The sequence below is a fragment of the Meles meles genome, chromosome 8 (genome assembly GCF_922984935.1).
Source record: "Meles meles chromosome 8, mMelMel3.1 paternal haplotype, whole genome shotgun sequence".
Classification (NCBI taxonomy): Eukaryota; Metazoa; Chordata; class Mammalia; order Carnivora; family Mustelidae; genus Meles; species Meles meles.
The window spans coordinates 21,767,445-21,793,673 of NC_060073.1; the positions used below are offsets into that span (position 1 = coordinate 21,767,445).

At 43.4% G+C, this 26,229-nt stretch overlaps 1 protein-coding gene across 1 annotated transcript in view; it reads right to left on the reverse strand.

Annotated features, from left to right (window-relative positions):
• EXT2 (exostosin glycosyltransferase 2) overlaps positions 1-26,229 on the reverse strand; it is a 139,933-nt gene that overhangs the window by 23,583 nt on the left and 90,121 nt on the right. The window contains exons 9-10 of the mRNA XM_046015693.1: positions 23,789-23,978; positions 14,514-14,680 (exon numbers count right to left, since the gene is read on the reverse strand). Coding sequence (XP_045871649.1) covers positions 14,514-14,680; positions 23,789-23,978 — 357 coding nt within the window. The remainder of the gene's footprint in view (positions 1-14,513; positions 14,681-23,788; positions 23,979-26,229) is intronic.

Here is a 26,229-nt window from a genome sequence, read left to right on the forward strand (position 1 = left end):
TGGGCAGGGACACTCACCGGAATGAGCCGTTTGGCCCACACCTCTTCTGAAGGCAACAGTTTCTACAATGCTCATTCTGTGGGTACCTAAGAAAACTGAAAAATGGAAGTAAAGACAGAAAGACATCTTTTTCAATATTCAATAGTGTATGGATATTGCGGGCAGGCTCCGGAAAGGTACCATCACTCACTCAGATATAATACCCAAGGTTCAAAGAGCTTACAGCCATCTACTTCTCCAGATACTTAATGAGGAGGGCACAACGCAAGTCCTAAGAAACACGTAAATCTAAAAAGCTCAGCTTTGGCAAAACGGGTCTAGGTACACTGGAAAGCTTTAATGTCAGACTCAGCACAAATGCTGACCCAGAACAGCTCTGGCAAGGTTTGGCTTTGTGCATGCCAAAAATGGGCTCAGCCACTGTGAATCCTAGTGAAGGGGGCCATGTGGACAGCCCATCCTTCAGAGAAGAGAAAGAAATGCTAGAATCTCTTAGTCACTCACTAGGTCAGACTCTGCGAAGGCTCAAGGATCTGAGTCAGTCAAGAGGTCAAAAAATGGAAATCTCTGGTACTGGTTCTTTCTGGAGGCCGAGACACTTCCACTAATTAGATTATCCACCCACTCCAGAGATGGCCCTTACATTTAGAGCTCTCATTTAGGGATGCTCACTTTTTTTTTTTTTTTTTTTTTTTTTTTAGGGATGCTCACTTTTTATTAGTCCTGGCTATGGAAGAACTGAGTTGCTTTGTGCCTTGGGTGAACCCAAAGGGTAAGCCTGCCCGAGAGCCCATGGCACGATGAGACCGAGTTCCATGTACCATCAAGAAAAACTTCTCTGAACATAGCCTTTGGATTCCCAACAAACCTGAGCAGATCTTCCGCTGTAGGACCTGGCTTACATCTAGGGAGGAAAGCAATTCATTTCCTATCAGAAGGATCATAGCCACGAGGCCTGCGAGAGTCCATCTTTAGACCCAGTCCAACACTTGTTCTACATGTTTGCTCCCAGACCCAGCCTCTGTGGCACTTGCACTGGCAGAAGGCTGGGAGAGACATGAACAGGACAGAGAGAGCCCTTTTTTTTTGTTGTTGTTGTTGTTGTTTTTTTTGTTTGTTTGTTTGTTTTTTTTAGTTATCTGCTGGCTTTTAGAAGAGGTGATTGGGAAGTCTAGTCCATGATAGGCTGTTTTCACCTCTTGGCTCCTCTAGCGAGGAGAGAAAAAGTGGGATACTAGACTTGAATCACAGACATTATCATCTCTCCGCTCTCCCTTGATGAGTACATAGGTATCTCTAAATTCTATTAACTCTGGAATTCTCCAATTAGTCCAGCTCCCTCGTCACAAATTAAATGTAAGCTATGGGTAAGCTGGTCTTTTCCTTCTCTTTGGTTCTTGAATCCATTTGAATATGAAGTCTATTGACTTTCCACCTCTACCCTACTTGGCTTTCCCTGTCTTCAGCGTCTGTTGTTTCAAGTTCACTTTCTACATACATACACCTTTCTACAAACCTATATCTTTTTACTGCTGTAAGCTTTTCAGCTGGTCCTATACTGCCTGACCAACCTAGCTTCCACTGTTAACCCAAACACAGCTTCCGCCGTCCTCCATCTGCTTTTCACTGCCCCGTGCGACCACACACACCAAGCTCATTCTTCTGTTCGTACTTTCCCTCCTGGTTCTTCCTCTACCAGGAGAACGCACTTGGAAATGGTTTTACATTCTCCAGGAAAAAAAGTGGGATATTCTATGTGATTTTGCTTGCCATGATTCATTGAAAGTATATACTGGCCCTAACTTAGTGAAGTTGTGAACAAAATAATATAAATTCTCATAATTTATTAGTATCCAAGAGGTTCAGCCGGCGTCTGCCACCTATAGGAAACCCAGGCAGTAAAAGGAAGGCATCAGCCTTTTGTGCGCCTAACAACACGCAGTCGCTCTAAGCCAATTCCCATCCCCACGTGAAGCTCTGACTTTATAACCGGTACTATTAGCCAAGAGCGTTCCACATCTCTCAGGTGAAAAACGTTCAACACTTAAGTGCTACTAATAATTTTTATGGTTGGAAATGAGGATCAAAGTATGAAAGGAAAAATAAATTCACGGGTTCATACACTCAGCCAAGTCCGCCTGGCTCATTTTCTGCCACATGTTTCAAACTCTTTAAGGCGGGGGAGGGGAGGAGGAACAAGTTGCATTTTATTTCCCAGCTCTTTAGTTTTGAAGTAAAAGCAGACAGACTTAAAAAAAAAAAAATCAAACACTCAAGTAACACTATACTTGGCTACTGCTCCCCCAGGAGTTCCTTGCAAATGAGTATCAAGAACTCAATAGATACTTTCCTGGTAAAATACATAAACAGATAAATAAATTATCCCAGGCTGAAAAGAATTTCCACATCTGGTAGCTCACTAGAGCTTGTCAAACAAGTCAGAAACACGCAGGGCCAGAGAAGAGCATTCTTCAGCTCCTGATTTCAGGGCTGGAGAGGGAACGTAACATCTCCCAAACCCTCTGCCTTCCAACAGGGAATACGACCCATATAAACAGGCTAACGACCCCTGTGTTTTCTTCCAATTAAATAAATAATGATCCCCAGTATTAGCTCTCGAATCTAAATGTCTGTGGGCTCAAATCACAGCCACTGGAAGGCAGAAGGTCTCTCCTCTGTGGCCTGGCCTTTCATCCCCAGGCACTTGCTGCTGTGTCCCTTCAGAAGGACAGACAATGTCCATTTCATACCTTAAAGAAGTAACTGTGCCCCCTGCACTGCGGTTTCCTAAGCAATAAAGCATCAAGTGACAGGATGATCTCGGAGGTCCCTTCACATTCTGACACCGTGTTTCTGAGCAGAGAGCCCGATGCGGGACTCGATCCCAGGACCCTGAGATCACGACCCGAGCCGAAGGCAGCGGATTAACCCACTGAGCCACCCAGGCGCCCCTGACACCGTGTTTCTTTCCCACACCGTGAACGGTCACCAGGCCCACAGTGATCCCGGTCCTCTCAGCCCGTCTACAGGCCTCAGGAGACACGACTAACGTCACCTAGCTGAGCTCTAGTAAACCACCTTCTCGCAAGGGGTTCTCGAGTCCACCTCTCTTACCTCATACACGAGGCGCACGTGAGGGAAGCATGCAGTCTGCGAGCTCCCTTTGGTCTCTGCTCTATGTTCCTTAAGCAGGCCCTAGAGCCCATCACTTTCAAATGGTCTCTGGACGCCGATGCTTCCATCCCTCTAACGAAAGCGCTGCCTTACTACGCCCTCACGTCTGGGACAACCGCGTTGGAGCTCTGCGCCCGAGTACATGTTAGGCCTCTGAAGACTCAACAGCTGAACCACGACCCAAACAGGCCCGGGCTCACCGTCCTCTCTGCTCTGGCGGTCCTCCATTAAAGGAATGGCTGTGCTCCCCCTTCGATTCCTGACGTGCTGCTGCCCATGGCCTCCCTGCAGCCTCACGATGCGATCCTGTCATGTTTCACAGGGAAGTGAAGGAAACTGCCACGTCATAGGCACAGAAGTTTGCCACTTTTTCACATGGAACAGTCGCCTACCGTTACCCCTCAGATTCATTACCCCCGAAGGGATTTCGGGAAGTCATCTGCTCAATTCTTCCGTCTCCTGGCAGCACTAGTAAAACCGCTCTAGATACTGGGACGACTGCTGGCTCCCTCTTTCTGAAAAATTCCCAGAAGAAGGGATACTTCTGTCTCTCCAGATTCCTTCAAAAAAGTCTTTGGAGCCACAGTGAGAAAGGTCTGTTGCATCGTTTCTCTTTGGTTCTCACATATTAAATATTTAAGCTATTTTTTAAAATTTAAATGAAGATAATGAATTTACCACAGAAATGACAAAGGCCTAGGGAGGGGGGGGAGCAGAAATAACAGAAGAAACGGACATGCCTATTTTGGAGAAGAAGGAGCAGGGGGACATGTTGATTACATTCAAATTAAAAGTTCAACTACAGAGAACAAACTGGTGGTGACCGGAGAGGAGGGGGCTGGGGCTGGGGGCAGGGGGAGATAGGTGATGGGGATTAAGGAGTGCCGGGTATTTTATGGAAGTGTGGAACGACTGAGTATACTACACACCTGAAAATAATATTTCACTGTGTGTTAACTAAATGGAATTAAAATAAAACTTTTAAAATTTTTAAAGTAAATTAAAAGTGCCAAGATAACTAAATGTATCTAGATGACCTCTCGAGATCATTAAATCTGTAACGCAGAATGTAAACTTTTTAGGTGCACACAGAAGATTTACCAAAATGGACCTTTTCACTGGATCATAGAGTCAGTAAATTTCAAAACAATGAAGCCATATGGATTACCAGGGTAGAATCAAATCAGAAATAAAAAAAAAAAGATAACTTTAAAAACTGGCAAAAATAAGCAATATACTTTTATATAACTATGGGTCAAAGAAGATATTACAATGGAAATTAGAAAATATTTTAAACTTAAGGATAACGAAAATATGACAAATCAAGACTTGGGAATACACCGAAAGCTGTAATTACCAAGAAATTTACAGCTTTAAATGCATACACTGGAAAAATAAATATTGAGATCAGTGCTCTAAACCATTAAGTTGAAAGACTAGGAAAATAATGGCAACTCGAACTCATGAACGCAGAGGAAGAAACTAATCAGGAAAAGTTAATGAAGGACCAAGCAAACAGACAATAACGAAAAATCAGCAAGATCATAGGCTGACTCTCTGCAAAGATTACGGCACTGCTATGCCTCTAACAGCACTGACCAAGACACAGAGAGAAAACAACACGGCCAATACCAGGAGTGAAAAAGAGACCATCATTCCAGATCCTCTAGACCTGAAACAACAGGAGGATAATATCCTGACTGACTTTATAGCAATACATTTTATAGCTCAAATGAAATGAAGAGAGTCCCTGAAAAACCCAAGTTCTCAAAATGAACACAAGAAGAAAGAGGAAGTCTGAATAGTGCTGGAGCCATTAAAGACACTGACTGGGTCTGTGAGGAATGTGCTAGAGTGCTGGCGGAGAGCAAAGAGAACACAGAATGGACGGGCAAGAGGAAAGTTAGAAATTACATCAACTCTGGTCTCACCCCGGGGGACAGGCGCAGAGACTGTAGCAGTCTCTTCTGACTCAAGCAGACTCAAGCATCTTCTCCTTGCCCTGCGTGCCTGCCATCTGCTGTGTGCTGTGTGTGTGTATCAATTTATATATCTCTTGATATATGCATTCCTGTCACAACTTCTTCAGTTTACGCAATGTACATAAATTTATACAATTTACTCTTTGGATATCTGTGGTTTCTTTATTTTCTTGAATCTGTGAATGCAATGTCCTTTGCCAAATTTTTGAAGTTTTCAGCATTATTTCTTCAAGTATTTTTTCAGCACTTTTTCACTTCTCCTTCCCAGACTCTGATGACACAAATGTATCTTTTGTGATTGCCCCACAGATTCTTGAGACTGTTCATTTTTTTTCCCCAATCTACTTTCTCTCTGTTGTTTGGATTGGATTATTTCTATCGATTCATCCTCAAGTTCATTAATTCTTTCCCATTATCTCCATGCACCCACTGAGCCCATCAGTAAATTTTAAATTTCGTTTTCTATAATTTTCAGTTCTGTAATTTCCAGCTGGTTGTCCTTTGTATATGTTTCTTTGCTGAGACTTTCTATTTTCCATTTGTTTCAATGGTGCTCATTAATTGCCTATCAGAGGATCTTTTCGGATTGTGGTTTTAAGACCCTTGTCAAATAATTCCAGCATCTGCGTCATCTTGGTGTTGGCATCTGTGGTTTTTTTCTCACAAAACTGCAATTTTCCTGATTTTTGGTATGACGAGTAATTTTGGATTGTATCTTGAACATTTGAATATTACATTTGAATAACATGAGACTCTGTTCCTTTTAAATTTCCCTATTTGAGCAGGGAGTTTAGGTTCAAAATATATGTCCTGACCCACCTTTGTGGGCTGTGGACTGAATAACAATTCAGTTTTCAAAGACTTGATAGTGCTCTTCTGGTCTACCCACCTTGTGTGGTACCCGGAGGCTAATTTTTGAAACCTGGTTGGTATTCTACACCAACATTTTCTTATTTCTCAAAGGTTTTGCTGTGTTGATTCTACTCAGTTCCATCCATGGGCTGCTTTGAGAGGAGAGGCCAGAGTGCCCCCCAGGACTTCAACATGCATTTAAATAATCCCGTTCTCAGCTCACTCTCACTCTGGGAAGGGATGAGGCTGACTTGCTGCAGGCTGGGATGGTGGACAGAACACCTGCTCTACAGTCTCTGCACCCGCCTCTTGGCTAATGCTCATGTGGTACAGGGCATGGACAGTGGAGAGGGGAACACAGAAAGAGTCTCTGCTCCTGTTCATGCAGGGGGAGGATGGCCAGCAGGGCTCTGCACGACAACCTCCACAGACACAGCACCTACTTGGCAGTGCTATGAATGGCTTTTTTCATGGCATCTGCATGGAGCTGAGTGGATAAAGTCAAAAGGGCTGCATCACAGGGCTGCCCTCTTCCCAGTCCTCTGGCAAGAGAAAGTGGGTTTTTCTTGTTGTTGTTGTTGTTTTGTTTGTTTACATCTGTTATGTTTTTCTCTTTATGTTATGGCCTTCCTAGCACTGAGGCTGGGGTTATACAGTAGGATGGTTAGGAGGGAAGACAGGGAGAAAACAGAGGAAGGGAAGGAGCCAAGGAAACTCATTGCTGGGGCATCCCTCAAGCCCTGAGGGCTCTTGCCAGCCTGACTTCTTTCTCCAGGAACAGGGTAAAATGTGCTTATGCAATCTCATCCAGAATTGGAAGTCTATCATTCATTCACTAAGTTATAGAATACTCAAGTAGACTTGTAACTAAAGAAGGACTTGGTAATTACCCAGAAATTTGATATGAACATTGGGACTTTGTGTCTCCCATTTTGGGGGAAAGAATGAGAGGTCTTCCTATGTGTGAAGGGCAGATCATCTTCTTAGTGAAAGAGTAAGGTTGTTATTATTGCTGTAAGGAAGTTCAAACATGTGTAGAAGGGTGTGCATGGACACTGAGTAAGTAAAGGCGGGTAGGTTGTGCTAGTTAGTAAGCTGTTGTCTTGAAGCCCCAACTCCTCCTAAATTCTGTTTTGTGATCCTGGGGCTGAGACTGCAAATATCTCATTTTTGCCAGGTTCTGTCAATAGGGGACACCAGGGAGAGAATGGAGAACTGGAGAAATGCAGAAGGTAATTACTTCCCAGCTTGCCTGCTTTTTCCGGCAGTGTGGCATTTCACCCCAACAGGAGGTGGTTCTAGGTTCTTCCAGCATGCCAGAACCAGTCTCATCTGGACCCTCAGAACTACTAGCAGAAACTAACCAGTGGCCCCCTACAAAGGTCTAAGGCCCACTGCTGGGAAAGAAGAAGGACTCTCTTCTAAGCCTGTACGTTCTAATGGCCCCAGCCACTTCCCTCCTTTCCTTTATTCCTTGAGTCCTGGATTTATCTTCTCTTCATACTTTCAGGGTTCCTTTTTGCTCTCAAGCTGTCTGATACCTTGTATTAGAAAATTTCATATATTAAATCCACTATATTGGAACAATTTTTTTGGACTCTATTTTCCTGACTGATACGGATTCTTGTTTGTGAATATTAGAATAACAAAGAAAATGTTCAGGTGTTTTTATCTTCACCACAGAGAGATTTCAACAATTGGGTTTGAGTGGTACACAGCTAATAATAAGAATAGTTAAAAAATGATTATTATAATTCTATGTAATTGGTTTTCTCTGTGAGCTCAGTTATATAATGACATTTTTATAAGTGACGTGGTACAGTGAAAATACCACTAAAATGAATTTAAGCCCCATTAGTGTCACCTGCTAACTGGATGGCACTGGGCACGTCACTTTTGGGCTTCATATGGCTTATGGATAGGCCTCACCTGTAACTAAAAGTGAGCAAGACAGAGTATCTCTAATTTTCTTTCCAATCTAAAACTATCACTTTATTCTCAAGAAATCACCAGTAAAACCACCTGGGCCTGGAATTTTCTTTATAGGAAGATTTTGATAACCTCAGTTTTTTAAATAGAAAATTATATAATTCTATTCAATTTTATGCTAAGTTATAATTTTCAAAAGAATTCTTACTCATGTAAATTTTAATAATATTCTCATTATTCTTTTAATGTCTGTAGGATCTATAATAGCAATCCTTCTTTAATTCCTTTTTATTTGCAACAATGATAATTAATGTTCTCTTTTTTTGAGTGTTCTGGCTAGGGGGCTTATCAGTTTTGTTAATCTTTCCCAAAGGTCAAAAATTTTTTTTAATTAATTTATTTATTTTCAGCATAACAGTACTCATTGTTTTTACACCACACCCAGTGCTCCATGCAATACGTGCCCTCTCTATTACCCTCCACCTGGTCAAAGGTCAATTTTTGGATCTGTTAATTTTCTCTGTTTTCTACTTCACTGACTTTCTTAGCATTTATCTTTGTTCTTTTCTTCTACTTGCTTTGGGTATAATTTATTCTTCTTTTTCTAAGTCCTTAGAGGAGAACAAACTTTAGGTGATTGCTTTTAGACCTTTCTTCTTTCCTAATACAAGCATTTAATGCTGTAAGTTTCCTCTAAGAACCACTTTAGTTGCATCCCACAATTTTTTCAGCTTTGAAATGCACTTAAAATAAAACCACCAATTTTAAGTATGTTTTGACAACTGTACAGAGTCATAAAACTACCATCACAATCATAGACTAGAACATTTCCACTGTCTGAGAAGTTCCTTTCTATTCTTCTGTTGTCAATCCCACACCCTACTCCTGGCAATATAGTTCCTCCTACTCTAGAATTTCATATACATGGACACACACAAGAAGTACTCTTTTGTATCTGCCTTCATTCACTTGGCATAATGATTTTGGATTTTTCCATGTTGCTCCATATATCAGTAGTTCATTTCTCTTTCTTGCTGAGTAGTATTCCATTGCATACATATTCCACAATTTATTCTTCCATTTGCCAGCATATATATACAGTTCTGGATCTTATGAATAAGGCTATGAATAATGAGTACAAGTCTCTGTGTAAAGTTGTACACTTTAACTTCTTTTGGAAGCTGCATCATATGAAAAGTAGATGTTTAGCTTCATGAGAAACTGAATTGATTTCCAAATCAGTTGTACCATTTCACATTTTTACCAATAACATACAAGAATTCTAGTGGGTCCACAGCTTTATCAACACGTGGTACTGTCAGTTTTTTAGATTTTATTTAGTCATTCTAGGGGGTATGTCTTGGTAACTTTTTGTGCTTTTATTTTAGAATTGCCCTAATGACTATGATGTGGTGAATTTTTTCATACGTCACTTTATCTCTACATATCTTGGTGAAGTAACTGCTCAAATCTTTTACCCATTTTTAAAAAATTAACTTCTTTGTTTTCTTCTTACTCAGTTGTGAGAGTTCTTTATATATTTTGGATACAAGTTTTGTTTTGTTTTGTTTTTTAAGATTTATTTATTTGAGAGAGAGAGAGAGAGCAAGGGAAGGGGCAAAGGGAGAAAATCTCAAACAGATTCCCCACTGAGCAAGGAACCCCACATGGGGCTCAATCCCAGGACCCTGAGATCATGACCTCAGCTGGAACTAAGAGCTAGACACTCAAGCAACTAACCCAGGCAGGCAGCCCAGATAAAAGTTCTTTATCACATATATGTTCTGAAAATATTTTTCCCAAAAAAGTGTCTTTGCAAATATTGTTAATTTTGAAGAAGTTCAACTTATCTATTCTTTTATAAGTCATCTACTTGTTTCCTATTTCAGTAACATTGCTTAGCCTAGACACACTACGGTTTTCTCCTCTGTTTTCTTCAAGAAGTTTTTAAATTTCCATTCTTAAGACTAGTTAAACTTTTATATACAGTGTGAGGTGAGGGTCATGATTTTTTTTTCTTCGACATAAGGATATCACATCGTTCCAGCATCACTTAGTGAAAAAGGCTGTCCCATCTCTACTGAACAGACTTGGGTCCTTTGTTGAAAAGCAGTTGACCGTACATGTGTGTTCTATTTCTGGACTCTTTATTCTGTCTCGTTGATGTATATGTCTAAGTTGACAACAATACCACAGTGTCTTGATTACTGCAGCTTTACAGTAATTCTTAAAATAAGGGAGTCCTGAAACTTTGCTCTGTTTTCCCAAAATTGCTTTGGCTATTTTTCAGGTTCACTGTGTTTCCATTTCAATTTTAGAACAAGCTCGTCAACTTCAATTAAATTGAAAAAAAGCCTTCTGGGATTTGGAGTGGGACTGCTCCGAATCTACAGAAGAATATGGGGAGCACTCACACCTTCCTCACAGTTAAGTCTCTGGATGGATTCATATGCTACATCTTTCCATTATGCAGTTGCTTTCCAATTTCTCTCTGCAACATTTTGTGGTTTTCATTGAACATATATGGCACCCATTTCATTCCATTTTTCAAGCATTTCATTTTTTATATGCTTTTGCATGAAGATAATTTTTTATAGCTTTTTGGAAATAAAGCTGACATACAATAAACTGAATCTATTTACAATGCATACTTTTATATGTTTTGACATCTGTATATACCAGTAAAGTCATCATTCCGGTTAAGAAAATGAACATATCCATTTCCCCTACAAGTTTTTCTTTCGCCCCTTTGTTATTCTTCCCTCTCGCCCTTCACAGCTTCACCCTCCCTACTCCTATGCCAGGCAACCACTGATCTTTCAATCACTAAACATTAGTTTGCATTTCTAGAATTTTATGTAAATGGAATCATAAAATATGTTTTATCTTGCTTCAGTCACTCAGCATAATTATTTTTAAATACATACATGTTGTTGTATGTCTCCACAGCTCATTCATTATTTATTACTGAGTAGTATTCTATTGTATAGATTTATTTATTTATTTGACAGAGAGATCACAAGTAGGCAGAGAGGCAGGTTGGGGGGGGGGGAGAAGCAGGCCCCCTGCTGAGCAGAGAGCCCTATGCAGGGCTCGATCCCAGGACCCTGAGATGACCTGAGCCGAAGGCAGAGGCTTAACCCGCTGAGCCACCCAGGCGCCCCTCTATTGTATAGACAGACCAGGATTATTTATTTAAATCTGATAGATACTGAGTGTTTTTCCTCCAGTTTCCAGCTACTACAAATAAAAACTGCTACGAATATTGGTGTACAAGTATATGTGTATCCATACGCTCTTACTTCTCCTGGGTAAATCTCTATGAGAAGAATGGTAGGGTCACACGGCAGATGTATGCTTAACATTTTAAACTCTAAACTATTTTCTAAAATTGCTGGATCCAAATTATAGATCACAGGAAAGCAGAAGGCAGACAGGCCAGAATAACTTGTTTCATATCTTTCACATGCATGCTGGTAATGAAGATTTGTTTATTTATCAAATATTACTGAGTAACCACTAAAAGGAATGAATGGGGTTGGGCACAGAGGATAGAGCCACGAACAAGCCATGGTTCCTGCCCCTGCAGGCTTACATTCTAGAAGAAAAGCAGACACTAAACAATATACTTCACAATTAATTATGTGCTTACAAGAGCTACAGAGTGCTCTGAACCTAACCTAGTCGAGGGACTCTCTGAAAGCTTCTTTGAGATAGCGACGTTCAAGGAGAACACTGAAGAATGAATAGCAATTCACAAGATAGATATAATCCCAACACATTTGCTAAACACAGTAAAGTGTCTGTGGACACTCCCTGAGGACATAAATTTTTGTTAACAGATTTATTTATTCACCTAATCAGTCAAGCTTGCTCCCAATCTCCATATGAAATAATCCTAGGCTCTGGCATAAAAAACAGGATTCGGGAACACCATTATCTTCTGTCTTCTGACTCAACACAAAAGTGGGTACCCTCTCTAGAGCAGAAATGTCCCCTGTGAAGAACGGAAACAACAAACCACCTTCTACCATGAACCAGGGTAGACTCATGAGGGAATCACGAGACCGAGCCTAGCAGGCGCCATCGTAGCAGCCGCTGATGGGGCGTCGTGTAAAGTGCAAAGCACACTGCCCGCCGCGCAGGAGAGGCAGCTCCTGAGTTTTCCTTCTCTGCGGGAGGCACCGTGTAATGTTCTCATGTACATGATGACCTAATGCAGTCACGACCGTGACTGCCATTTCATGTACAAGTACACTACCATCCAGAAAGATTAAATAACCTGTCCTTGGTCATTTACGGGTCAGTGAAACGGCAGAAATTTGGGCCCGGAAGCTTTCCAACTTTGTCCATTATATTAATTACTATGCAAGAAATAACTTTTACAAAATTACCCTAAAGCACCAACAGCAGGGATGCCTGAGAAACCTTAACATCAAGATAATTCCATGAGAGACGACTGATATGCTCGTGGCTCTTCCTGGGAGTTTTATGAACCTGTGGTCTCTGATAGGGTAAAACCTTCTGGGCTGAGAGTACAGTGTAGACACAATGGGATCTCCATTCCAACTCTTCCACTCATTAGCTGTGTGACTGCACCTAACCTTGTTTCATCTTAGTGAAGCATGAGAAAAAATAATCACGTTGCAGGTTTGGGAGAAGATCATAAACCATGTCTGTAAATGTCCAGAACATTCACTGGAATATGGAGGGCAGTTATGAAAGTTTTCCTTCTGTGGCATCTTGGGAAGATTTCGATTAATGGGGAAAATGAGGCGTTTTCCTGCCCGCCACTCCTCTGATACACGGTTACTTCCTTTGAGGTGACGTGGAATCAAACACAGATCATCAGAGGAAAGAGGGGAAGAGGCCTGAGACAAACCCAAGACTGACAGAAATCCCAGGTTTCAATACACGTGAGCTCTCATGATCTCATTTCAAGGTCGAAAGGAATACACTCATTAGGCTACCTTTCTTTCACTAGATTTCGATTAGCCCAACTGAAAACACTGAAGAGGGAGCACTCTGTGTGCCTCGGCTACATCGTTCCCAATGTTCCCATTTTCCACTTCCCTTTTGCCACAAAAATAAACATGTAAGTATGGTCTGAATTCACTATATGCAAGAAAGAGAGAAAACACTGGCAGAAGCAGTGGTCTTTCTGCCAAGAGCTGGCTAGAGAAACAAGTGGGTAATTTGCTTTTTTAAAAAATGGGAATAAGAGTGCTAAAAGTCATCTAATGTCCTAGATGTGATCATGTAAAAGACATCTCTGTGAACGAGAATAACCCGGAAAGATGATACATACTTTATTAGCCACTCACACCTCTCACTGGCCAGTAACTACAGCAACCAAGTGTGTTGCACGTCTGGCTCTTCTACAACAATTTCTTTCACACTCAAATGGGGCTGCATAAAAAAGCACCATTTTTAACTTAAGGGTTAGAAAATAAACTTCTCTTTTTTTCTAAGATTTGTTTATTTGAGAGAGAGAAGAAGAGCGCCCAGGGGGAGGGGCAAAGGGAGAGGGAAGACTCTTCCAGCAGGCACCCAACTGAGCACAGAGCCCAATGCAGGGCTCGATCCCATGACCCTGAGATCATGACCTGAGCGGAAACCAAGAGCTGGACGCTCAACCGACAAAGTTACCCAGGCGCCCCAGAAAATAAATTTCTGTAATAAATATAAGAATACACAATCCATATTCATTTAATAAAGTCTGAGTACAAATGGCTTCATCTAATACAATTTCATGACTTCTTAGAACCTTAAATTCAGCAAACTCTGCGTCAGAGAGAAAAGACAGCTGCCTCCCTCTCACGGGCAGGACGAGGGCAGGAGACAGATCTCACCACTTTCCCTGTGCCGGCTGTGGCTAACTGAGGCCAGCTCTCTCACTCGGGTCCAATGTCACTGGCACCCCCCCCAACCCCTCCCCACCCCACCCCCAGCCGCAGGCCTCTGCCTGCCGCCACCATGCGTCTCCGGGCATCCTCCCTGATGGAGCTCATCAATTCCGATCACTTTTCACCAGGCCTCGGCTCTGGCACTTTCCCCTGGGGAGACCTTTACTGGTCTCCATACTTAACCCCTGAACCCAGCGTAATCCATCAGCTGCACAGAATGAACGGTGAGAGAGAATGTTTCTCCCCAAAGACAGGCCGCCAGCCTCTCCACTTAAACCTGGGAAAGCAGCCGTCCACAGGGTCTGCTTTCTGCGTGTCACGTCGCCAGCCTGTGGGCTCACGGACGTTATCGCGCTGCGCCCAGCTGCTCCAGGCCGGGACGCGCTCCTCAAGGGGACAATATTAAGTGCTTGTCTGTCACAAGCTAGAGATGCTCTTTCGAAAACATGCCTGGACTCTCCTTGGGAGCTCCCCCAACGGGCGGAAGCTCGTTCCCCCAAAGTTTTAAGGGACAGCTTCACAGCACACGCCCCTGCCCCGCTTTTAGACTCCGCAGAGCTTGCGGGATTATGACCTTAGAGACTGAAGCAGAACACTCCGGATCAGGAAGGACCGGCGACACTGGGCAAGAAGCAGCGGCTGTGAGCACGGACGGCTGAAGTACCCCTACCTCATAGCCAAACTGCAGCTCATCCGACGTGAGCATGATGATGTCGTCGTCGATGGCCAGCACCGCCTCCGTCTCGATTTCGTCGTAGGGGAAGAAGCGGTTACTCAGCTTGTTTTCGGCCGTCCTCACGACTTTCAGTGGGACCCGGATTTTGGGCCAGAGAGAATCTGGGGCGGGAAAGACAGGCATGGGTGACTCCTCAAAGGGGTAAAAGCACCATCACACGAGACGGAACTTACTTCCGCGGCTGCCATCAAACCTCTACGTACAACCGTTGGAGGGCGAGTCCTCACAAAAGCACTGTTACAAAAACCTGAAGTATTTCTGTCCTCTCCAGGTCCTTTCAACACTTCTAATTCTCAATACTGTCTTAACCAGAGGCACGAATGGCTTCAACTCACAACTGAGAGACGGAGAAGCCAAAAGGACTTGCCCAAGATCGCAACAACGAGGGATGGAGTCCACACTATCCCAGCGTCAGGCCCACAGTGTCGTGTCAGAGCTCGGCCACCTCCCCAAACTACCTTCAGTGAGGGACACCGCAGCTCAAGGCATGCCTCTGCCCTGCTGGCAGATACAAAGCACGTATGTGTTCTAGATGTCTGCCCGTGTGCCCCCTCCCCCATGCAATCGCCAACAGACACCAAGCTGCTCAAATCCACCCTGCGAAAACAGTTTTCCTGAACAACGTAGGTTTCTTAACTTAGCACGTTATCCCCTGGACAGCCCCTTCCCTCTGATCCACTGGGTTTGGTTTCTCATCCTGAACAATTTACAGAGTAAATATCAAGTTTCTAGGTCTAATTATGTGGGATTTTCTGGTATACTGAAGAAACACCAACCCATGACTTGCCTTACATTTCTTTCCCATTCTACTTTGAAATGACTGAAGCGATTCAACCACAGGTTCCTTATTTTAAAATGTTGCATTTAGCATAGCATGAAATTAGTACCTCTTTGGTGCACTACCCTTGTCCATAGACCTCAGGGCTCTTTACAGAGGGTCCTTTGTTCTTCACACAACATTTGTCAAATGACAAAAGGAAAGCTAGGTATCAGACTGCTTCCAAAAAGCCCATCGTGTAATTGTGGAAAGATCTAGCATGTGTGAGTCTTGAAGCCCCAAATGCCTGTGGCCACTCCAAGGTCATCATACTGAAGACAAGGATGGCAACGGGGGGTCAGAAGGGAAAAGGCTGTCTGTACTGCCCGCAGATGAAATACCTTCCTTCTGTATGTTGTACAGTGTGTCCGTGGGACACGTTATGGGGACACCAGCAGGGTCCTGGAAGAAGCCTGTGTATGTGCAGGCCCTGTAATTAGGGAAGACATTCAGTCTTAAATAAGCACAGAGCCTAGGGGCGCCTGGGTGGTTCAGTGGTTTAAGTCTCTGCCTTCCGCTCAGGTCATGATCTCAGGGTCCTGGGATCGAGCCCCGCATCGGGCTCTCTGCTCGGTGGGGAGCCTGTTTCTCCCTCTCTCTCTGCCTGCCTCTCTGCCTACTTGTGACCTCTCTGTCAAATAAATAAATAAAATATTAAAAAAAAAAAAATAAGCACAGAGCCTAAAAAAAGCAGTCAACTCCAAAAGAAGCATGTTTGGGAAAAAGAATGGAACTGAACACCAAAGAAATGATCCTAGGGGCCTCTGCCTCTTAATCAATAACAGTAGTTAATTATAGTTTCATCCCTGGCCCAGAAGCACATAATCAATAAAGAGCTTTGGAATAAACGGATGGGAACAGGACTTGAGAGAGTGAAGACCTGCGTCCCACGTTACCTGTGGGGTGTCAGCAAGTCCTTCTCACTGTCTTCTAAGAATAAGTGGGGGAGGGAGGACACCTTTACTAAGCAACAGTATATGCCACACACTTCATAGACGCAATGTTATCCAATCCTCCCGAAAACCCCCGCGGCAGAAATTATTTACAAAGCAGCAGTTACAAGGCTCAGAGAGATTAAGTAATTTCACAGGGGTTACAGAGCTACTAAGTGATAAGGTAAATGACTGAATCTAAGTCTCTGTAGCATCAAAGACCAAACAGAACACGTACCATCTACTGCAGTATGAAAACCTCATGCTTCTCAAGATTTGGGATAAAATAATGAAACTCAATGTGTGTTCTCCAACCATCATCCTTATCCTTGTTGGCTTTCTGCTCCCTCTTCCAGATAAATTAAACCCTTGCCATAAAAGTACTGTCCAAATCCTTATGAAATATGAATTGTAATATCTAAAATAGCTCTATCTACTAGACCACCCGTTCTCAAAATTTTGGTATCTGGATTTCTATATTCTCTTAAAATTGTTGAGAATTATGGAGGGCACGTATTGCGTGGAGCACTGGGTGTGGTGCATAAACAATGAATTTTGGAACACTGAAAAAAAATTAAATTTAATTTAAAAAGATTGTTGAGAACCCCAAAGAAGCTTTCTGTGGGAAACACACACACACACACACACACACTATTAGTATAAGGGATTAAAACTGAGGAAATTTTAAAACAGAAGAATACACAAGCCCACATCCCACTAGCCATTTACCCATGTTATGCAGCCTCAGAAAAACTCCTCTGTCCTCTTGCGAAAGAATAAAGAAAGGGAAATGGAAGTGACTTGGAATTACTATGAAAATAATTTCAACCTCACACATCCCCTGAAAGGCTCTCATGGATGTCCAGGGGCCCCTGGACCACACTCTGAAAGGCGTTGTGTTCCGATTTGAAAGACTTTGTGTTCCGATTTGGGTATTTAGGTAAGATGGGGAAAGTTCAAACAAGTTGGAAAGGAGTTTGGGAGGAATTCCAAGGACAGTACAGGTACTTGAACCCAGGATTTCTACAGAACGTTTAAGGAGACTAACGGTGCCAGTTGTCCATGCATTGCCTCCCAGAGTCCACATCACCCTTCACTGCCCGGTTTCTCATGCTGGAACTAGATTCTGTAAACATTTCCCCTCTGCCCACCAGCTTGATGTTAGGCTCTGTCAATAGAGGGTTCTGGAGGGACACTTCGGAAGGAAGGGGGCTTTTCTTTCTGGTTCGGGTGCGCCTCTTTAACTTGTTGCTCCTTCTGTACTTGACCAGAAGATAGGCATGCAGGGGCACTTCCCTCCAGCAAGCTACGTGGCATCCCTGGGGACAGCTCTGCGACAGGTTCTACAGACACCTCCAAGAGCAGCTCGGCTGAGGTCCTCCCCGTGGGTGGTTCCCAGGGAGCTTCACCAAAGCCCGCCATTTCCCAGCAAGTTCAAGAACATACCCCAGTGGTTTCCCGTTGAATTCTATGGGTACTGAAGAGGTCGGGAAGTTTCTTGTTTGCCAGACTTGGCCTGTGGCACCTCAGCAAACCTCACCATGCAGTAGGCTACAGTCACGTGCTAGCCAACAAAGTCTGAGTCTCAGAGCTAGCTGGGGAAGGGACTCTCCCAAATTTGTTTCCTGCTTTCTTTACAGTTTTTACCCCTAGACACCAATTATCTGTTACTAGTTAATCATTCTTTATATTAAACTTCTCCTATTCAAGTTACTGTGTGGTTTCTCTCTCTTACCTGGGTCTTGACTAATACACAGGGTATCAGGAGGGCTATCAGATGAAAGGGGAACTATTCTCTCCAACTCTAAAGTTAGAACCATGGCCAACGGCTGGGTGAAAGTTACAGGGCAGCCAACTTAGACTCCAAATAGGTAAGAATCTTCTGATGGGGGGGGGGCACAGGGCTGGCTCGGTCAGAGAAGCATGCGACTCTTGATCTCAGAGTCATGAGTTCGAGCCCCACACTGGGTTTAGAGATAAAATAAATCAAGTGGGGTGACTGGGTGGCTCAGTGTCTTGAGTGTCTGACTCTTGATTTGGCTCTGGTCATGATCTCAGGGTTCCAGGATCAAGCACAGGCTCCATGCTCAGTGCAGAGTCTGCTTGAGGATTCTCTCTCTCTCTCTCTCTCCCCCTCTGCCCTCAACCCTGCTTGTGCATACATTCTCCTTCTCTCTCAAATAAATAAACTTTTAAAAATAAATACACTTAAAAAAGAATCTTCTGATGGAAAAACTGAGATAGAATGAAAGGATGAACTGCCTTGAGCAATGAAATGCGTGCTTTTACTTGAAATGTACTATTAGGTCAGATTTCTACCTGACATCGAATGAGAGACCAAACAAGATGCCTCTGAGGTCCAGGATTTTGTGAGGCAGTCATCTATCAGAAAGAACAGTCTTCGGGAAGACCTCTGAATCTCAGGCGTAGTCCTTCCCAGCCACGGTGTCTTGAACAAGTCAGTCACTTTCAACCTGTTCCTTCCATTGTGAAGACAGAATAATGACTCTGCCCTCCCACGGCTGACTGTGAGGATGAACAGGAATGCCCCGAGCAGCAGAGCACCTGGCGCACAGGAGACATCCACTCACTGTGAGCCCGGCCTTCCTCTGAACGTTTGTGTCTACCTACAGAATCAAAGGACTTCTTCCGAGCCTTTGGTGTAAGGGTGGCAAAGTGGGCTATGTAGACCTGGCACATTACTCTGGCAATCCAGTGGCATGGCCCCAGCTTGCACCTTCCGTATCCACTTTTAGATCACCAGGACCCCTGCCAATAACCCTCCAGAACGGAGATAATGGAGCGCACAAATGAGACAAAAAGAACATGGAACCTTGTCCATGCTATTCTCACAAAGTAACAAACAACTCCTCCTTTTGCAATACGTACAGAAAACAGGCTGGCTGCCTTGGTTAAGAATGAATCACTACCGTGGATGGGATTTAGACTTTGACTTTGGCGTGTGGGTACAGCATGCTCTGCCCACAGACGGCTTTCCACAACTGTCACCTAGCTATCCGAAGAATTCCTCGAGACAATATCCACAGAGAACTAACTTGCCCTTGCCCTGTAAAGTCTTTCATGGACAAGTTTGAAGGAATGATGAAGGTCAAAGAGGATGACATGGGGCGAAGATGGACATGGGACTGCCCGTCCCTGTTCTGAGTTAGGCCCGTGTAGCCAAAAGTCAGCCAGGGCAGAAGCCGTCTCCACCTCCACGGCCAGCTGTCTAGGCACTGTCGTCACAATACAGGCCTCTAAAGAGAACTCCCAGTTTTTTGTTTTCACATTTTCAAATAAAATAGGCCTCCAAGAAAGGGAACTACCATTCTCTCGGGCTTCCACATGCCTTCTGTGTAGGAAAGAAATTAAAAATATGCATTATAATTACTCTCTGCCTTAAAGTAGGTAATTCTGATATGGGACGCTGAATGTTTAAAAAATTAGGACAGAAGCATGAGAAAAATGTGGGTGAGAAAAAAAAAGAACATTTCTCCTCCTTTCCATTAGTATTTTCAAAAGAACAGAGTTACTGTCCTGTCTCTCTTTGAGCCCCCGACAAGGACCTAGTTCTTCTATATACGCCCGAATCAGAGAACGGACAAAGTGTGATGCTTTCTTACTGTTGAGGGGTAATCTAAGTGGGTACAGTGGGCCTTACTGCAAGGGACACGAGCTTCGGATCCATGGAGACCTGTGCTCATTTCTGGCTCTACACTTGCAGTTTTCCAACTCAGGCAAATTACACAACTAATCTGAGTTTCATTTTTGTAAAATGGATTTTGTTTTACATTTTGTAAAACTAGAAACCTTGCAGGTTTGCCAGAAGGACGAGATAATACTCAGCACAACTCCTGTTCGTGGGATTTAAAAGGTGTTTAATACACACCTATAAAAACAGCGTACCATTTTCATCTTCATAAATGGGTTCTTTTAAGTCTTATGGACCTCACTTCTCTCCTGACAGCCTGTAGAGGTGTACACAGGAGGCTATGAGGTGGCCCCTTGGGATGAAGAAGGACACAGTTCATAGCCAGAGACTTTCGGGCTCTAATTCCATTGCTGAGGCCAAACGGGTCTCTTTTTTCCTTACTCCTTCTAAATTCTAAGTGAAACTCTAAATTCTAAATGAGTTCAAAGAAAGACAGTGTGGCCTTGTACCTTATGTCTCATCCTGTGAATCTGTGGCGGGCAAAATAAAACTGTCACCTTCCATCCACACAAAGCAGTCTGAAAAACAGGGGTTTCTTAAACACATTGCTGAATTTATGAAAAACAAACAGCTGAGCCAGGTGACCTGATAACTTCACAGTCAGGAACTTCAGTCTAGCTCGAAGGAGAAAAAGAACTCCTTGTGTTCAGGATTTTTTAAAAATGTGTATTGATTAACGGTTTTCTCCATGCTGGATGCCAAGAAAGATGCGAGCAAAGAGAATTTCTCCGCCAACTTGGCAAAGATACTATAAAATGATGAGGACGACTGAAGATGACCCCAAGCCCATCCTGGCAATCTCTGTCACAAATACAACCACAGACCAATGAAATAAATGGTCAGATTACCTCTGTACCAACCTCGAGCTCACTTCAGGAATGCTCGGGCTGCTTGGTGTAGAGTGGGTCCACGTGACCGTAATTCCCCACAGTCCCTGAATTCGGCTCAAAAGCAAGGTGGCTGTGGCTTTTACTTCTCTGTTGCCTCCTCTGGGATGACCATCGTGACTCACTCGGCCTATCCCCTCCTGCCTGCTAACAACTAGGAAAGTCATAGTCTGAAGCCGGGGAGCTCCTGAGGTCAATTCAAATTTAACACTGAAATCAGCTAAAACAGAAGGGTGAGTTAAACCTATCTGAAACGTACAATGTAATCGCTTCCTTCACAGGGAGGCCAGGGGCCAAGCCAAACAACCTCTATATCCATCAAGTTTGGAAATTGAAGAGTTGGGGAGTAGGAAGGCAGTGGCTTGCCTTTTTTTTCTGACAGAGCTCAAAACCAATGTGACGAAAACTCACTGGAAATTTCTATTGCCTACTCTAAGTATTTACTTAAAGTTCAAACCCAGCAATTTAGACTTAAATGTAACCAAAAAGAAAAAAGTATTTGGTTGGAGAGTGAAAAAAAAAAAAAAAAAAAGGCGATGGGGGCGGGGGGAGGATTTCTGCCTGCATTAACCCTCCCAGCAGCAGACATGTTCACCACAATATTTATTTTAGTAAATGTAGAGAAAGTGAAAAACATCACTTTTGCCTCTAGTATTTCAAAGCCTTGGACTTACTTTTTAAAAAATATATACACTACTAATGCCATACGTACAGATTCAGATGGCTTTGCTGGCATGAAGGCCAGAGCTGACAGCCCCATTTACCAACTGAACAAACACCCCACAGAAGATTAAACATGGTTTGTGCTCTCCCCAAACAACCACCCCGCCAGAGCCTGAGCGGAGACCTAAAAACCACTGCTGGAAAAAAAAGCTGGTTCAGTCTCTAAACGTGTCAAAACTGGGGCCTCGTCACTTGAGGGCTCACTTTCCTCCCTAGAGCCAAAAATATTTCAAAAATAAACTAAGCTCCTGGTCATAAAATTAACCGCTACATCTTAGCAGGGTCTACCAAAAATTAAAACTGAACACCCAGCTCCAAAACCGAGGTTTGCGTTCGTGCTTCCTGTCACCCCCGTGTCAGCGCTTCGACCAAGAAGGCAGGCAGAAAACGATTGCTCCCTTCTTAGCTGTCTCCGATGATACCTTCCCAAAAGAAGGGACTTGAATTCACAATAAACGAATCACCTGAAGTCCAATGTGGCCAGCCAGGGTTCATAAGGCAGGAGAGGCCCCTTCTGCATGTAGCTCTGCCCTCTGGGCAGGTGGGGCGCTGATGGGCTCCCTCGGAAAGCGGGCGACCTCTGTGTGCGGGATTCGACGCACAAGTGGGAATGCAGCACAATGCAGTGGCCTATTCCAGATCCCAGGAGGGCCACACAGCCTTCCTTCTCAAAATGTGACTCATCCTTTATAAGCGAGAGACCAATGAGCAGCACCAAGCTGTCTGATCCACTTCCCTCTGGGCAAGACATGGGCCGTGGCCCTCTCCGTGGCCCTCCCCGTGGCCCTCTCCATGGCCCTCCCTCGCACAGCTCCTGTTTATCTCTGCCTTTCCTTTCCTTCCTGTCCACTTCGTCCTTCTCCCCTGCTTCTTTTTTCCTTCTACCCCTTTCTTTCTCCTTTTTTAAGAGTCAAATAAATGAAACAAACAAACAAAAATCCAGGAAACTAGATGTTGGAGAGAAACAAACTTGGCATGAAAAGACAGTTAATGAGAAAAAGCACTGCTTTCTGGAGTGTAAAACAGGGCCTTCATTTAAAGTAACTACTTTGTTTACTTAAACGATGGCTCCCTGAATAGAGAAAAAGTGTATGATTCTCTCAAGAGAACAAAAATCCCACTAAGGAAGATTTCTTAAATATCTCGGGAGGAACTAAAGAATTTTCTTGGGGCAAATTCTGATTTGCCTAACAGACAGCAAATGTTCTTCTTGCAGCCTAAACTAGAGATCTACTACTGGTAGTTTCCAAAGTAGACTATCCCGACTTCAGCATTACCAATTAAACGGGAATAGCCATAAAAAGTGCAGATACTACTGTCAGGCAATAAACTAGACCTTATCGGTGACAGTGGTGCACATTACAAACTTCAAACTCATTCCTTGCTCTAATCCATCAGAAACTTCCTGGCTTTAATAGGCTATAAAGGGCAGGAGCTTTGAAGTCCCTGGGATTAGGATCAGTAATAGACAGACTGAATGAGAAACTAAATGCAGGTGGAACATACTCTATGCGTCCTGAACGAAAAACAAATCCAATTAATCAAACAGTCCTCAGCCCGAGCTGCCAGCACCAGCCAGCAGCGCACAGGGGTGGCCAAGGCAAGGGACAAAGCGATTAAGGATGGACCAATGGGAACCTGAGTGAGCACTCACTTTAAGGAACTGATTCGAAGCCTGAAGAGGGCATGCTCTGCTGACTTTCCCAATGGAAAGTGAAGCCATCCTTTTTTTTCTTCTTTCCTGAAGCGAAGTGCAGTATCAGAGCCCAGATAAGGAAGGAGAAAACTAATGCCTTTTAAACTGAGTTTTCATGTAAACAATCAGCAGAGATGGCTGAGGGAAGCTGAGCTCTGTTTTCCCAAGGCTGCTGGCCTTTGATCCCGCTGATTCCTAAGCTCTCAAACACTTGTGGCTACAGTGCATGCCATGGGCTTGGGGTTAAATGGGCCACCCCAGAACAAGAATGAGATGACTGAGAAAACTGGGGTCACGCTGCCTTTGTTGTTGACAAAGCAGGACAACTCGTTTAAACCTAAGCACGCAAATCATTTGGCCATCCAAAAACTAATCCAGCTGAGAGTTGTGCTAACACCCAAACCAGGCTTTTCCTGAACATACCATTTCCCACTCTTCTTACCTTCTGGGGGGTTTTTATTCTGGTTATTCCAAACGACCAGCAGCTTGGATAGACTGGGCACCTTGGACACCTCGGTGATGACCCGGAAGAGGCTCTCCACTCGGTCATAGGTGAGGACGATGGCGGTGAAACCTTGCGACTGGGGCGGGATCAGAGGGAGGAAGAGTGGGTTGCTCACGCTGCTCCACTTCTGCAAGGCAACAGGTTCATGTGGATCAGCGAAGGAGCCAGTCACCCTGGGGCTGATCTCTTTTGCAATGTTGCCCATAAATCAGGACGTGGGAGATTTGGTGGTTTTAACATGACCAACCCAAGCGCTAAAGCAACTATTCCGTCTTCTCTTCCCCAAGACTTCTGTTGACTCTCTTTAATTAACTTGAGCTCTGAGGTCACCCAAGTAGGAGCAGAGAATTTTTGTAGCTGAGAAGAGATATCTAGTTAAACACAGCAGATTAAACAAGTACATGGAGTTCCTCTCTCCTCAAGCCAACTCAAGGGACAGTAGATACAAAGTACAAGGACAATGACAGTGAAACGAGAGAAGACACAATAGGGGATGAGCAGTATCTACGGGCTTCAGAAAGACTAGGAGGGACCAGAGAAGTGGTAACAGAACAGGAGAATGAGGGCAAAAAGCTACGTAACCACACAGAGGAGCCAACAAAGGAACCAAGTCCAAACCGTTGAACCCCACAAAGGCTCAGAAATCAGCTCAGCAGGAACCTGGGGTAAGAGGAGGGGCAGGGTTGAAAACGGGAAGACCGGTTAAAACTATGTATAAGGAGCAAAAAAGACTCAGATCCACAAACCTCTGCTTCACCCAGCCACTCAGCCAGAAAACTCCTCTTGCTGCCCACCCCTACAGGAGGGGGGAGGCCTATTCTCTGAGGAACTGAAGTTCTGGGCATGGAAACATGGCCACAGCAGAGAGGAAAGCACTGGTCAAAGTCTATCTTGGGAACGATGAGCCACCTGGCCTTCTTCCCCTCCAAGTCCCCAGACACTGGCAGCCACGGGCCTAGATTCCCCTCCACCATTGGACAGTGGCGCCCTAAGTGCAGGAGGCTTGCCCTTGCACCCACAGCTGCCTTCCAGTCGGGTTTTCAGTGCTTCCCTGGTAGTCATGAACAGATCTTAGAATCACAGTCGTCTCAAGGACATCTTCAGCATAATGACAGAAACCAAACGAACAAATAGAAAAACAGGACTCAGAGGAAACAAGAGATAACAGAAGAAGAAGAAGGAAATTAAAACAACATCAACGACAAATTATATTCTCAGGAAGAAAATTTTATCCATGAAATAAGAATAAACTGCTATTTTTATTTTAAAAGATCTATCAAAGAATAGGAAAGAACTCTTGGACATTAAAAATAGGATAGCTTAATTTAAAAAAAAAAAAGCAGGATTAAAAGAAAAAGGTAATCTATTCCAGTCTCATGAACAAAAAGGCAAAGATAAAAAACAGCTCAGAGAAGATGAGAAAATCCAGGAGGTCCAACATCCACCTAATAGGAGGTTCTGAAAAAGAAAACAGAATACAGAAGAAACAAGACTATCAAAGAAATTAAATAAATTCTTGGGACAAAAGATAGAAATGACATGAATTTTCAGAGTGGAAGGGCCCAATAAGTAATTAGCACATTGAGTCTGGAAAAAAAAAGAAAAAGACAAAAAGCAAAACAATAGAAAACCTATCAAGGCACATCATTTCTGACACTGTGAATAAAGAGCGTGAATATACAAAATGCCTAAATCTAGGTGATGAGTTCTAGGTGTGAGTTCACTGTACATTCTTGCAACTTCTCTGTAAGTTCAAAATGTTCTCAAAATCAGGTTTAAAAAGTAATGAAGGAAATTCAGTTTCTTTGCTATCATTAAAACATTAAGTACATTTCAATGCGGTGATACAAGCAAAAATGTTTTTGTACTGATAATAAGATTGTTAAAACATTTTCATATTTTTAAACAGCTTTTTTGAGATATAATTAAATGGTTTTGGTATATTATGTAAATTTTTTAAAACTGTGGTAAAATATAATGTGAAACTTGCATTTTACCATTTTTAAGTATACAGTTCAGTGGTGTGAACTACCTTCACATTTCTATATTATTATGTGAAAAACCCGGGACCGAACTTCATCTCTGCTAGAAGGTGGCTGGACACGAAACATCCTACTGTTATTCTGGCCGCTTAGTCTCCCGTCCTCTAGAATTCCCAAGGTCCCCCATCAGCCTCACCCTTATCACTGACGGACACCCATCACCACATAGAGGACAACAGCTGTTTGCCAGATGTAACAGTGTGGGACAGGAAATGTACACAAACACATGGAATACACATGGGATGGGAACTCAAAGAGACTGAATGGGATTCCAGGAGTCCTAATGTAATCAGGATATTAAAGCCAAAATGTCCACAACAGGCCATAATTAGATTT